Below are 16651 nucleotides of genomic sequence, written 5' to 3' on the forward strand. Positions count from 1 at the left end.
TGTATACTTTGTATTATGTTTTGATTTTTGTTGATTGGAAATTTGTACTATTTTTCTTTTTTAATTTTCGTTGATTGGAAATAAACTATGATTGAATTGACTGATTGATTGATATCCAAAAAGAGAACAATTCTAATAAAGTGTAGGACCCACGCTTTATTACGATTGCTTTAGTTTACTTTTTTTTTTGCATTTTTCCGTCATTCCAAAGCCGATTTTCATCAAATAAACTTTGAATTCCTCTTAAAATGGTATGCTCTGTACTATATCATAAATCATAAGTGTTTTCTTGGTATCTCACAAAAAGTTAAAAGCCCAATTCTCATCTCCACCAACACTGTACCGTCCCTTTAATGATGTTTAAGTACACCGCGCTTTAAACTATTTGTGACCCTGCACCTCAAAACAAACAAAAAGTCGCCAGACATGAATTTTTAGGTAAGACCATATTCTGAAAGAGCAGACTTTAAGCTTTAAAATGATGTATAACTCAAATCAAATGGATTCTTCTAACATATCTAAATATTTGAAAGAAAGCACAAACTCAGGAAAAGTGTGAACTGAGAAAAGAGGCTCTGAAGTACAGTGTCTATTCAAGCGCTTAATCTTTACCAAACCGTGCTGGCTGTGCGATGAATGGGACAGAAAACAGGAAGTAAACCACCAGATTAACAACAATGAAGGGATTATCAAATTAAACTGAAATTATAGGCATGCCTCATTAACACATTCTGTCCATAATTAATGCCAACTTTCAAAGCAGTAGCACTATCCTTTCAAAAGTTATTCGAGTTGAAAGTGAAGAGTGTGGACAAGGTTTTTCAGAAATGAAAAAGGGATTCTAAAGACACACCTAATCACACTATTCTACCAAAAATGTTTGAGATAAACTGCTAAAAAAACACACTTTCCTGCCCGTTTTATGATACCAAATTTTAGCATAATGTAAAAGAAGACCCGCTCTTTCAGAAAATATGAAAAAGTCAAATTCGGATAAGGTGACCCATTTCACTTGAAGAGTTTGTTGGCAAAAATCGATAAGTCCATATTTGTCAAATGGAGATATTTGCCATTAAAGGTCAAGAAAAATAAAGAGAATAATAACAAAAATTTTGCTACTTTTGACCATAACTTCAAAAATGAACCTGTATAATGTAGTGACCAATATATCATTTAAAAGGTATTATTTTGTACTTTATGACAGAGACCGTACTTCAAAATCTTCAAAAATGGACTTATCGGTTTCTGGAAACAAACTCTTCACTTATTTCCAGTCCTCGCGCAAAATCAGTGTGTGCGACTTTATGTTCGTTTTGAGGTGCACGGTCACATTTGTACAATGCCATGAAAATATGCAATGAAACAATTCACCTCAAAAGTGTGTGCGTGTGTGTGTGTTTTTTTTTTCTATTTACGGTTTGAGGAGATTAAAGTGTATATGTCGTAAGATTGCATTGATACGCATATGTGAAATTTTACACTGGTTATATTGACGGTATCATTACCACATACAACGATCTATGAAATGATACATTGATTTTAGAAATGAATAAATCCATTCTACCTACCGCTTTCCTTCACGAGCAGAGATCCGACAACCAGAAGGACTAGGCACGCAATCCGAAAGTTCTTCATTTTTCCTAGCGAGTGATAGATCAGAGAATTTTTTTCAGGCAAGTGTCTTCTGCTATCTGCCACGGTAGACTCTCTGGACCCTTCTTAGTTGCTCTCGGTTTCATTTACCTGCTGATCCACCAAATACATCTATTGAAAATTTACTATCCGTGCACTGTTTATTAGGCCATACAATGATGAGCCATTTTTCCCTCCTAGTGAAATAGCGACATTGTGTCAGACAACAAAGGAGAATGGGTGGTCCTCTGCAAAACAAATATGGGGCTTTCTTGCTTCGTCAACGGTCAACATGGTTGAAATGCCAAACTGTTTATACAAACAGCACTGACAATTGTCCCAAAAGAAAAATATGAAAGGAATAATAACTGAAAGCCTGTTGACTGCCTAGCTAATTCTACAGACGATTGACGGCGTTACAGTTTCATGATCATAATTTTTCAAAAAAATATCTTTGACTGTCTTTATCATTTTCTTTTTAAATCTGTGATTGGTAAAAATCTAGATACCTTTTTACATAAATTTAACACATATGCATCTCCTCTGTTGCAACTATGCATTAGCACTTGAAATAATGAAAAAAAAATCCATGAAATCTTTCTTTAAAAAAAATAAAAAGCACAAGGTTCTCTACTTGTTACTAACATAAGCATGCTAACAGGGCATTATTATCATTGTTATACTTTTTTTTTTCAAAGAGGCCAGTCGAGTGCTCTTTTATCGTGTTATTATGTTTGTCTTTATGTTTATGTTTATGTATCGTTTTATTTTTGGATACATTTTCTTTTTTGTCCATGTCCTCCAGTAACGAATGGTTGCAGTCTTCTCATTGAGCGTCTAGCGATGGGGTAACCGACACTTTTCCCTAAAACATCAGTTGAAGTGCTTTAGTAGTATCGCTGCTTTCAGTCATCCACTATCTTCTGTCAACTTTCCCCCTGAATTATGTCATTCGATTTTCTTCTTTATTTTTTTCTCTCTTTTCTCCTTTATTTCCTTACAACAGATATAACTATGTATAACCGAACGGTGTTATCGCTTTACAAAGTCCATTATTCTTCTTGTTGGCTCCTATCATAATTGCACGTACTATGACTTTTTTGTTTTCCTGTTTTATCGTTTGCTATCAAACTGCGCTTGTAAGCTTTTTTGGTATACTTTTATTTATTTATTTATATGTTTTATTTTCACAGGGTGGATCCATCAGTGGATTAAACACTGTTGTTCTTGGAGGCCCTGCATGAACACATACATACAAATAGACACATGATAATTATACGATACCAACATCAAAATCAAGTTTGCAGTATCAAATCTGCATATATCTTAACATACTATACACTAATATATATTAAACTCACAATTTAACAAATATTATGTAACGCATTACATCCTCATATTCTTGAATTTCTTATACCTAAAAAAAAAAAAAACAGGAGAAAAAAAACAGAACTTTACTAAATCATATCACTATATAACTTTCATACTTTTTGCCATAATACGTTTCCTCTGCAAAAGTTCTTTATTCATAGTTAATTCATAACGATATCTAGCTTTATCTATATGACTAATGGGAATAAACTGAACTTGGACTTAAATTTCAATACTCACCATATAGTTTGGGTTTATTTAGATGTCCGTTTAGTGGCGGATGCGGCGACACGCCATTTTTCAGCGACAGTGCTCCTGTCTTATTCTCTCCAAGGACTTCTCTCCAAGGGTTAGGATTAGAGTTGTGGTAGGATTTAGGTTTAGTTTGATCTGAGGATTAGGATTAGGTTATGTGTGTGGGTAGGAATTTATGTTTATCTCAATTTTAGCCAAGCATTTCAATTGCTTAAGAAATAGGCTAATCGATTTTTTATTATTTCTCTTTTGACCCTATTCGTCTGTCAATAAGTATAACTTCCTTATGTCGCTTAGGGCGGACGTCCACTTGGGCGCGGACAAGCCCCGGAAGGGTTGCGGAAGCAAAATCTGTTATTTCGGCATCCTGTCCGCGACAAACGCGGAATAACTTTGTGAATCGGCTTGTCCTGGGACATTCCTAGGACTGTCCGCGGACTGTCCGCGGACTGTCCGCGGACTGACTGCGGACATTCCTAGGAATCACTACGGAAGAGCGCGAAATACCTCGGAATATGCTAATCGTAGCCGGGCAGCGCGGAAACATCTAGGATTACACCAGGAATGAACGCGGACAATCAGGATGCCTTCCGGACAACAAAAGTTAGGCATGCGGACAAACTGCGGACAATACCAGGAAAATGGAAAGGTATAAATTTGGCGCTGACTTTAACTTTTCCTCATTTGACTGCTGAGCCGTCATTGATGCTCCTTGTTTTGCTTCCGCAGTAGCGGCTGATATTATATTAATATGATTGGTCAATATCATTTGATAAATGTGACCACCAAAAGTCGAAGAATAGGATTGTCTGCATGTCGGCTGATGACTCATTTTTTTTTTATTTCTGATTTGTCTCATCTGGGAGAACAATTTTTTTTTTATATCTATCTATATATATATATATATATATATATATATATATATATATATATAATATGCATAAAAATGTAAATGTATATACATATATATATATATATGTATATACAATTGTATAATCATGTTGATAAGGTAGTCCACGTATGGGCAAGATAAAAAGATAAGTAACAAAACTGCAACAAAGTTCATGCTGTATTCACCAACGATTTATTTCTTCACAAGAAATAAACTGTTGGTGAATACGGCATGAACTTTGTTGCAGTTTTGTTACTTATATTACTAACTGTTACTAATGTTACTATTTATATATATATATATTCTTTATTCCTTTTTTTTAGACATGTGCTTTATCCATCGTGAAGTATATACATGTTTTGTCTGATACTTCTGTAGAGCATGCCAAAATGATCCTAATCATTAAATTTGTTTTTCTTTCTCTGATTTTTACCCTTGTGCATCTCTAACCCTCTCTTATTTTGATCACTTTTGAACATTTTTAAGTCCGAGAATTTTTTTTTTCATGCTTAGAGCTTACTAGCCTATTGCTAATGAAGTGTAAAAATGGGGAAATATTTGTAACCTACTTTATTTTACTTTTTTTTTTTGGGGGGGGGGGTTCAGCTGGGCTGTCAAATTGGACCATCGAGTTTGTTTGCAGCTAAAACAAAAAGAAGAAAAAGTATTAGGTAATAACAACTACGAAAATCATTTAGTTAAAGAATATTTCTGAAATGATTTGTGATGCTTAATGTGTACTTAAATATATACACTCAGCAAAAAACAAAGCAAAAGAAAGACAAAAATGTAACACTTTTTCGAGTTCATGATTTATTGCTTTTTCTCTCATTTCACTTGAGTTTTGAAGTGACAGAAAATTCTTCATTTTCCTCCATCATCTTTACCTTTCGTTGTTATTTTGGGCTTCAAAGATATTACATTGTAATGAGACCACAGGTATATCTTTGCAATTGAATTCATGCTTTGTAGTGTGATGAATTTGTCTTTTGTTCTAATATGTTGTATCAGTAGAAAGCATTTACGTGTGAATAACAACTTGTTCATGTTTATATAATACATTAACATTTAGCTAAAAATTCTATGCTTTTTTCTGAGTGTACTTCCACCTACTTTTGTGATTTTTCAGCTGGGCTGTCACATGAGACAACCTAGTTTGTTTGCAAATAAAATACGAAAACAACATAAAGGAAAATGTACTATAGTAAGTAATAGGAACCAGGAAAGTCACTCAGATGAAAAATAATTTCTGAAAAGATCAAATCAAAACAAACTTACTAGGATGTTAGGGGGCTGATTTCACTTCTTTCTGGTTGCTTTTGGCACAGTCTCTACTACCTTCTTCTTTGCCTTCTGGGACCGGAAATTCCTTAGATTTACCTGTTCGTCATCACTAGACGAAAGGTGTGCCTGTGATGGGGATATTTGCATGGGGGCCTCGCCTCCCTTCTTGGTCATTTTGCGTTTCATTGGCATGAAGTGTCGACATTTTCGTGTCTGGATCACAAAATTTCCGCATCGGTTCCGGACACTGGCATATATAGATCCGCATCGGCTCCGCGCTGTCCTAAAACATTCCTGGTGTCTTCCGCTTTCATTCGGGAAGCTTCCCCACGCCGTGGGATTCTTTCCGGAGCGTGTGCGGAAGGAGCGGAAGGGTTCCGGACAAGCGGGACATCCTCAGGACAACGTCAGGACAAGTCGCCGAAGGTGTCAGGAAGTTCATTTCCGCGTCCAAATTTTGGTCTCGATCAAAATTTGGACGCGGAAATTTTTCTCTCTCCCGAAGGTGCGGAAACGCCCGGACATGTTTAGGACAGTGAGCGGACACGTTCAGGAACGTGCGGACAGGTTCCCGAAGGAGTGCGGAATACCAAATTTGCATTCCGGGGCTTGTCCGCGTCTTGTCCGCGCCCTAGTGGACGCCTGGTCTTAAGAAACAGGACACTGGTTGCCCTTAGTATTGATGTATACAACAGCTGATGTTACGTGACCAGCGAATTTGATTTCTCCTTTTTACGATATACAGGGAGAGGATAAAATAACATACTTGTGAGACAAATAAGAAAATCTCACACTTTATGTCATAAGAAAAAGCAACACGCCACACAAAGAAAGAAAACCGAAGAACAAAGTTTACAGTTTGCTTATGTTTATTGATATAAGTACCAAAACATGAAGTAATTTATAAGAAATGTTATATGTTCAGTGCTTAGTCATTCTCACTGTAAGTTTCATAATAGTTCATACTGTAAGTTGGCCCTATATGGCCAGTAAGAGACAAAGCATGATGGTCGTGGCGGGCTTCTAATTCCCCAAACACAGTTCAAACTGCATCTGCACCGGAGACGTCACCTCAGTCATTGCCCACATCACTGACGTCACGTTTGGTGAGCTCGACATTCTCCATCTTCGACACCTCCGGAGCATCCTTCACTTCACGTTTCATGATGTCCTGCAATCGCACTACGAAAGTTAAGAAGAGCAACAAGACATAATCAGGAATGTTACCGGACTGTCTTTGCTTTTTCACTGAAAGTCGTTGTGGCGTCATGAGAGATATTATGTCATTGATAGGTAGATGTGTACAAGCGCGTCAAAGCGAGCGAGAGTGCATGAGAGCAAAAGTGTAAGTACACAGGTGACAAAACATATTCTATATCACATGCGCAATGTAGGGCAAATTGACATCAGTTTGTCATAACCATCAAATTATGTGAAAGAAGTATCTATTCTTGTCATGCATATTATGTGGTCGGAAGTGGATTTTCTAATTGATATAAACAAGTTCATATTTCTGAAGCATTACAATTGACGAAACACAACTCCAAAAAAATCTGGGTAAATATATGAGGAGTGCTTACAATATCTGGAAATTTGTGCCAGAAGTCCACCAAAGAACAATCTTTGGATGCAGTAATACCTTATGCATAGGAAAATAACATGATTATTTAGTATTACTTACCGCCTTTACGAGGGTACCAGTCGCCTTGTATACCTCCACCTTGAGCAAAGAAGTAAAGAAAATGGGTGAAATGATTATTTTATGTTATCCAAAATAAGAATAGTAGCACGACTGTCTTTACAATACAGCAAACTAGTGTGCACAGTGGTGGAACACATGATTTATTAGTGGCATTATGCAACCCTCAAATTTACCATGGATCTTTCCTTCGTTCTCCGTGTTAGTGATCAATCTGCAACCCTTCCTGATAAATTTTCTCCCTGCTTACACGTCTGACATGATGGTTCAATATATAATATCTGACCATTTCTTATTATTCTCTACATTTACGAGAAATATCATTTCAAGACAACTAAAATTATTTTTAAAAAAACTTAGAGTGTTCTGATAAAACATTGTTCAGACGAACTGACCGCCCTTCTGTTTAAGACAATGAGGATGGAAACTGTACACATTATATTTTCGGTTACAAGTACTGATTAATATTTCATTATTCATCACCCAATTCAAGACTTACAAAAATAATTATACAAAAGAAAATGCTGGGTTTCAAATTTTCTTTTGCGATCAATCAACAGAAAATAAATATTTTGTTTTACACGTATGCATTCAAACCTATTGGAAAAAAGTAAGTTATGAAAAACTGTGATAAAGGCACAGTTAGAAATGTTTTTGAGAAGGAAAAGTAATTATTTAAAAAATCGGTTAAACCTATTTACAAATAATATGACAAAAATTAGTTGAGGATTTTCTCAACGCATTTGCCTGGCGATATAAAAATGAATAATGATTGCTTCACTCAAGTTGAATCGTCTAAATTTTTAGGTCCTTATATTGACCATGAATTAACATGGAAATATCATATAGATTACTTGTCTAAGATGTTTTCGAGAAATACTGGGATCTTAAATAAGCTAAAACATTTTTCCCAAGTATATTATATATATATATATATATATATATATATTCAACGCTTGTTTTACCCTATCTCAGTTACGGTATACTTGCCTGGGGCAACTGTGCCAAATTACACATTGATAGAATTTCCAAACTACAAAAACGGGCTATTCGTTCAGTTAATTTAGCCGATTTTTATTGTCACACGAATTATTTTTTTCTTTGAGAGCAGACTCCTATATAAGGTTGCTGACTTGTTTTCATATAACTTACGCACATTTATGTTTCAGTTGTCAGCCAACGGCTTGCCCGACGTATTTACCCACATGTTTCAGAAAAAAACCATGCCGTCCATGCTTACCCAACAAGACAAAGAGATTCCTTTTACCTTCCAGATACTCGCACACTACTTGCTCAAAAAACAATTGTTTTTACCGGACCTAAATTCTGGAATGATCTTCCCACCGACTTAATCAATTGCTTTAGTATTTTTATATTCAAACAAAAATTGAAATCAAAGTTAATAAATGAATAAAAACTGCCTGATTAGAATTTTCTTTCATATGCTATCTGCAGTATCCTCATTTAATGTATGATGAATCAACCTGCAGTTTATGATTGTTTACTTCTGGTTTGTGCTCCCATTATACAATCACTGCATCCGTACCAGTAGTAACATATTGAACTCGTTATGAATTTGATTCTAGACATGTGTGTGTATATACTTGTGTATCTATATGCTATATTACAATTTTTACCCTGTTCTTATTCCTTAGGTTTTTTTCCTTTTCTTTTTCATCTCTTTTATTTTCTTTTTCCTTTGTACCTTGATAATTTAGTTTTTATATAGTTTCGTCATTATTACTTTGTGTCCTATCTCCATTGAATGCATATTTATGTATATTACATACATATGTATATTTCGATGAAATGTATCTCAAGTGAAATATGAAAATAAATATGCTGGAACTGTTTACTGTGTCTCGAGTGTAAGACCGTTGCAGTTTCATTTATTCAATTCAATTCAATTCAACAATTGTTACACATATGAATGGAATATTTGAATTATTTAGACTGATATTGAGAAGGCTTTTGTAATATCGTTTGTTATAATTAGTCTCGAATCTAGATCTTATTCAAAATGTACCTCCCTTTATAAGGAATTCCATTTTTTAGGTTACTCAAGCTCGGACACCATATTCTTCTTTTCCTATATTATAGAAAACAGAGCTCATACATTTTCTTTCCAGATTAAAAGAACACCATTGAGCACCCTTGAACAATCGGAGAAAATTTCAACTTCGTGTCAGTTATATTGATGAGGGGTAAAACAGGTTAAAATGTCAACGGTATAACTATTAAGAAATTGGGGACAATCACGATTACAACTTAATTCATGGTAGCTTTTAAAGGACATAGAACGTAAAATGATGTAAAATTGTGGACACTGAATATGTATTATATACTTTAGGATTTCATGCCGTTTCATTTCGTTTTATTTATTTGTTTGCTTTCATACGCAAATAATACTAAATAATTGCAAATTAGGAAAATCGATTTGTACATGGTAAAATGTCATGAAGCATTGATACAAATGAAAACAATAATATTACAAAAGTTTAATACATGTACAGCTGTTGAAAAGAATTTCAACGTAGAGAAGTGCAAATTGGACTTTTGTACTTTTATTTGACGTGTTGACGAATAAATGAACTCCGTTAAATTCGATCTAGATGAATATTTTGTTTAATGATCATGATTGTATTGAAGATATTCATCACGCACAATCAACTGCTTTTAGCAGTGGGGGAGGGGATGTCATGTAAGATTCATGTATTTGATGCTGGCCATGCGCATTACGGTATTACACGAGTTGGTGACACATTATCTCCCGTTTAAAGTAGTAGACATACATTGGTACCAGTAGTCTTCTTTGGTCAAAGGTTTAAGTCCGAGTCATTTTCTTCAAACTGCCCATACCGTTACCAAACGTTACTTATACGTATTCTGCTGTCCAGTTAAATATATATATATATATATATATATATATATATATATATATTATAGCGTTACAGGCCATGATTGGCAACAAAATCTGCAATGACAAATTTGAATCTTCTTTCAAAATGAACTTTGTTTTCTCAAAATTTGCAAGAATTACAGAGGAAGGTGCTCAAAAAAGGAAAAAGTTTTACATTTGGGGGTTATACTCTGATTCTTGACCATCAGCGCTGTCATGCGGCTGAAACCATCGGAAATCCTTGTCAGGAACGTTTTCTGTTAGGGATTGGCTAAAAGAGAAGGTTCAGAAAAATTTGATGCTGTACTTTCAAAACCCATGTAATTTATATGAAATTGACCAAGTTGTAGAAGAAGAGCTACTAGATGCAGGAAAACTATAAAAATGGGTGATTCGTGTGCTCGTTTCTGTGCCAGCAGCGCCCCCATGCGGCAGAGATCATTGTACGACCCCATGACAGATTAGGTCATACACCTATCCAGGGATGCCCTGATCGGGTGGGTTCAGGAATATCATGCTGTACATTCAAAACCCATGACATTTTCACCAAACTTGACAAAATCATAAAAGAAGGCTTTCTAATTGCAGAAAAAGACCAATACAAATGGGTGGGGGGGGGGGGGGGGGTGATGTGTCATGTGCTCGTTTTTGTGCTACCAGCGCCTAGGCGCATCAGAAATCATCCTTAGGACCCCAAAATCTGTTTATAAACCTATCCTGAGTGCACCGATGAGGTAGGGTTCAGGAATGTCATGCTGTCCATTCAAAATCCAATTCATTTTCATGCAACTTAATCAAATTGTAGAAGAAGTGTTTCTTAATGTAGAACAATTGTAAAAATGGGGAGGGGGGGGGGGAGGGGTCGTTAGCTAGTTTTTGTACCCGCGGCGCCTCCGCGCATCGGAAATCATCCAAGACCCCAAAATCTGGTCAGGAACCAATGGAGGGATAGCCTGATAGGATGGGTTCATGAATGTAATGCTTTACACTCGAAACCCCATGTATCCCTCCCCTCCCCCCCCCAAAAAAAAAGTAAATATATTTCAGTGATATAGGGTGGAAAAATATTACGAAAGGGAGGTCCATATGCGTTTTTGTTATTTTGTTATTGGTCTTGCACAGCCCTTAATAATGATACGTGGATGCAAATGTGGAAAAGTCCACATTGACCTAATTTGTTTGTTTGCTTTTTACCCACTTGCTGAAACTGTGCCAAAAGTAATACAGTGTATAAGGAATTTGGTGTTTTGACATTAGTCTGTCCTATAAGAGGGGAAAAAACCCACACTGAATATAGCGTTGATTACAGATTGCATTTGTTTTTCTGTTGAAGTGGTTGGTATGTTGTTAACTACATAGCGAAGTGCCTTGAGTACCGGGCGCCCATCCACCTTGAAAAAATATAATTCTTTGAATCTCCTTTGCTACACTAGATTTGGTCATAAAAAGTAATATTTTAATAGTAAAAGTGCTAAATACATATCTTTTTGTAACCTTGTATTTTGATTGTAACGAAAAATTATAAAGATATCAGTAATGACAAGTTTATGTCTAACTGAGATTTTAACAGATATATACTCGGGTAGTTACAGTTGCTAAACTAAAAGATGAAAAGTGTCCCCTTCATGTTTTTTTAATACTTCGAGGACGGACTAGTCTCGTAGACTGGTAGTGGTGATACTCGACTTGATCATCTTGATGAACAGATAATAAACTGCTAGTAACTAAAAAGATCTAAGGAATAAAAATGGAAACAGCTCATTAAAACTTCCAATCTTCCCAGTTCCATCGATCAGTGCTGTTTACGTGCTACGCGGCTCGGACCGCTGAACTGTGTGTATACGCAACGCGTATACAGTCGGCACGCGGGCAGAGTGAAGCCGCCCAGCGCAGCCACGGTGGGAAGCTGTCGGGTATCCGTACAGTAGGTATAGCTCAGCTCAGCGCGCTCAGCGAGCTCATCACTGACCAACCTGCGCATTTAGGATGCGCACAAAGGCACAAACGTAAGTGAGGAACGTCCTTATAAGCATGTTTTCAGCATCCTTCTCATCACGTTTCGATGTGTCTGACCTTAAGGGCAGTGAAAATAAATAAAGTAAATCCAGTAACTTGCATCACCACAGACTAACATTGATGACTTTGTGTAATAACTATGTAAAATAGGTTCTGTACGAAAGTTGAGAACCTACCTCCGAAACCACCTAGTTGTGCATCTGTTGAGCAGAAAGAGACAAAAAAAGAAACCGATATCAAAACAGATTGAATGTAAAAGATGTTTTACAGAATTCTTCAGAAGGAACATTTATTAGAGTGATGGGTCTTATAAGTGACTCTCGGGCTGGGTTATGACAGGGCGAATCTCCACTTAATAAACGATAACAATCCAATATTCATTACTAACCTTACTGAATATAAAAACAGTCGTCGAAAGATAACATCAAGAACTGGTTTCAAGAATCTACAATAACTGATTGCTTAACCACTACAGTGCCTTACTTATGTACAAGTGCAATGGGCACAAACATACATATTTATTGCGACGAAATGAAACATTGAAACAATTCACGTCAAAAGTGGGTGTGTGTATTGTTATCACTGTCTTTTCATTTACGGTGGGCGGATATTCCGATGTAAATATGTAGCGTGATATTTCAATGATTATGTATTACTCTCATAAAAACCCGAAATTTGTAGAAAATGTTTTGCAAAAAGAGTTTGTATATGGAATCATGGATGGCTGATAACAATTTAAAAATCAATGTTGATAAAACTGTATGTTATTTGGTACAAATAATATGTTAAAAAAGCAAGAGTATTTGCATGTTAAACTTAGGGGTAACAATTACTTCAGGTGAATAGTTTTAAATATCTGGGAATTTTTGTAGATAACAAGTTATTATGGTATGTTCACATTGAACAACTATGCAACAAGTTAAGTAAAATGATTAGTTATATGGGTCGTTTGAGACAGTTTGTTAATATGACTGAATTGAAACTGATATATAACTCTATTGTGTTACCTCATTTTGATGATGGTGATGTAGTGTGGCAATCCGCGAACGGTAACTCTCTTTCCCAACTTCAGAAGATGCAAAATAGAGCCGGGAGATTGATTTTAAAAGTTAACCCTTATTCCCATATTACTACCAGTGATGTTCATTATAGCTTAGGGTGGAATGCAGTAATCAATAAACCAAAAAAAAAAAAACTCATCTGCTTTCATTTATGTATAAGATTATGAATAACATGGCCCCCGAATATATGAAAGATATTTTTAAGTACAAGACATCACCATACTCTCTCCGTAATCATAACGTTTTACAGTTACCTCGGCCAAAAACTAATTATTGTAAGAGATCTTTTTCATACAGAGGTGCATCAGCGTATAACAACTTACCCAATGATTTGCGTCAAATTTCCTCTTTACCCGTTTTTAAGTTCAATTTAGTTAAAACCGAAATCCTTTCTATTTGATCTTTTTTGTGCTTCAAACCTTTGAACAATGTGTGATAATATGGTATATATGTAGTTACAATGTAGTAATGTATGTACCGTTCTATTTGTGTTTGTGTATATTTTATTCTATCATCAGTCCCTGATTGTATGAAATCTTTGTGTACAGGACCCCATGGAAGACCAGAAGTGACTGTCATTGTCACTACTGAAAATGGGCTACCCTCCGTATGTATTTTTTTCTTTACTGACCTTTTTGTATGAAATGTGTTGGTTTTTTAGTACGGAAATAAAACAACAACAACAACAATGTATCTTTGAAAATTCACAGCGGTGATATATCAGTAAATGTTTCTAACCAAGGTCACTTTGAAATCATGCATTGATTAGAAAGAAGTAAATAGGGTATTGTCTATAATTCAATTCCACCTACCGCTTTCCTTTACGAACAAAGCGCCGACAACCAGAAGGATTAAAAACGCAATTCCAAAGTTCTTCATTTTCTCCGCGAGCGAGTAGAAAATTGTTCGTGATTCAATACTGGAGATTAAGATGTGTCTTCCGTTTAACAACTGAGGGAAACTCACTGAACTCCTCCAAGCAGCTGACAGTTTTATTCATTCGCTGTTTGAACCAACTACACAGTGTACATGTATACATCTGATCTGTGCACCTCTTATACATTCATATATACCTACACGCTTTTTTATCCCTCCTATAGCAAACATTTATAGTGTGATAGGTTCAAACAAGGGAGGAGAATGGGATGGTCTTCTGCAAAATAAATACCGGGCTTTCATGTTTCTTGATCCGGACAATCTGGTAAGAATTCCAGGTATGTCAAGGAAACGACAATCACAATTCTGTCAAAAGAAAAATATGAAAGGCGCAGGCCCCATGAAAGTGAGAGCCTGTTCAGTGTCTCGTTTTTTCTTTACACGCATGACCACATTCCTGCGCCATGAGAATGAAAATAAAGAATATCGGTCCTTTTTTTAGTAGTAAAAAAAGAAGATCCAAATAGAATGGCCCATCCCATTCTCGTCAAATATTTTGTGTGTGTGTGTTTGTGTTTTTTTTTTTTATCAGTACAGAACCTGAAACGAGCGCTTTTTACTTTGAAATACATGTACTTCATTTTGTCGGACCGGAGTCAATCTCGTAAAAGTTTTCAATTTTTTTTTCATTAAATAAAAATGAAGAAATATATCCTACATGTCTAATTCTTATACCTATCGGTGTCTTGTTTGAAACAACAACTAAAACAACAACAACAACTGCACCAAAGAGGTAGCCAAAATCATATTTGAAGACAGAAACATCTGTAACCTGAATCTTCAATCATCAATCAGTTCTTTTTACACCACCGTGAATTCATTTAAGTACACCCACATTTTAGCAGAGGGATTTCAGATCTTAGAGGGCATTCACTATCATTCAGTGAATGAAACTATATTTTGTGTTATTTAGTGAAAGATGATTAGCATTATAATCATGTCAAAATTTTCATTTGATTGCTTTTTATTTAGATCTTATTGCATTTACAAAATTATCATCGACCGACCTTTAGAGAATAAAACGCAAAGGATCTTGATAAAGCGGAAATTATGTGCTCCAACGTGTTACAGGTGAAAAGGGAGTCGGAACCTGGGAAATGCTTTGTGATTTTAACGCAAAGAAGGACAAATTTAGATTTTCTTTTATTTTTGCTGGGCTCACAATGAAAGTGAAATCTATAGGATTCGAAATACGTGGACTCTTCTTTCATGATTCCCATTGTTTTCTGGAAATTTCATCAAGGGCATCCAATGTTTGTATAGCTACGTCGAGAAAATGGCATGTATTAGATGCTGTACATGCGTATTGCACGCGGATTGGCGACCTTCCATATTTTGGGCGAACGTAAAACTGTACGCCCGCTGATTTAGTATGTATAATATGTATTTCGACGATGCAGTAAAATGATACATATAAAACATTTCTGCAATTCACACTTTATTTTAGGCTAAAATTGACCATAATAGAAAATAACACAACGAAACAGTCTTGCATCCACCCTATTTACATTTGCAAAGTTTTGTGAGTGTTGATAAACTTTCTACACCACCATCCAAATAGAATGGCCCATCCCATTCTCGTCAAATATTTTGTGTGTGTGTGTTTGTGTTTTTTTTTTATCAGTACAGAACCTGAAACGAGCGCTTTTTACTTTGAAATACATGTACTTCATTTTGTCGGACCGGAGTCAATCTCGTAAAAGTTTTCAATTTTTTTTTTCATTAAATAAAAATGAAGAAATATATCCTACATGTTTAATTCTTATACCTATCGGTGTCTTGTTTGAAACAACAACTAAAACAACAACAACAACTGCACCAAAGAGGTAGCCAAAATCATATTTGAAGACAGAAACATCTGTAACCTGAATCTTCAATCATCAATCAGTTCTTTTTATACCACCGTGAATTCATTGAAGTACACCCACATTTTAGCAGAGGGATTTCAGATCTTAGAGGGCATTCACTATCATTCAGTGAATGAAACTATATTTTGTGTTATTTAGTGAAAGATGATTAGCATTATAATCATGTCAAAATTTTCATTTGATTACTTTTTATTTAGATCTTATTGCATTTACAAAATTATCATCGACCGACCTTTAGAGAATAAAACGCAAAGGATCTTGATAAAGCGGAAATTATGTGCTCCAACGTGTTACAGGTGAAAAGGGAGTCGGAACCTGGGAAATGCTTTGTGATTTTAACGCAAAGAAGGACAAATTTAGATTTCTTTTATTTTTGCTGGGCTCACAATGAAAGTGAACTCTATAGGATTCGAAATACGTGGACTCTTCTTTCATGATTCCCATTGTTTTCTGGAAATTTCATCGAGGGCATCCAATGTTTGTATAGCTACGTCGAGAAAATGGCATGTATTAGATGCTGAACATGCGTATTGCACGCGGATTGGCGACCTTCCATATTTTGGGCGAACGTAAAACTGTACGCCCGCTGATTTAGTATGCATAATATGTATTTCGACGATGCAGTAAAATAATACATATAAAACATTTTTCCAATTCACACTTTATTTTAGGCTAAAATTGACCATAATAGAAAATAACACAACGAAACAGTCTTGCATTCACCCTATTTACATTTGC

At 35.6% G+C, this 16651-nt stretch overlaps 1 protein-coding gene across 1 annotated transcript in view; it reads right to left on the reverse strand.

Annotated features, from left to right (window-relative positions):
- Positions 1 to 6506: 6506 nt before the first annotated feature.
- The window catches only part of LOC139736855 (uncharacterized), a 43568-nt gene continuing 33423 nt past the window's right edge, over positions 6507 to 16651 (reverse strand). The window contains exons 2-3 of the mRNA XM_071647517.1: positions 7116 to 7154; positions 6507 to 6616 (exon numbers count right to left, since the gene is read on the reverse strand). Of these exons, the coding sequence (XP_071503618.1) occupies positions 6507 to 6616; positions 7116 to 7154 (149 nt within the window). The remainder of the gene's footprint in view (positions 6617 to 7115; positions 7155 to 16651) is intronic.

The sequence above is a fragment of the Diadema antillarum genome, unplaced genomic scaffold (genome assembly GCF_040938485.1).
Source record: "Diadema antillarum isolate AM-2024a unplaced genomic scaffold, OU_Dant_1.0 seq00000667_RagTag, whole genome shotgun sequence".
Classification (NCBI taxonomy): domain Eukaryota; kingdom Metazoa; phylum Echinodermata; class Echinoidea; order Diadematoida; family Diadematidae; genus Diadema; species Diadema antillarum.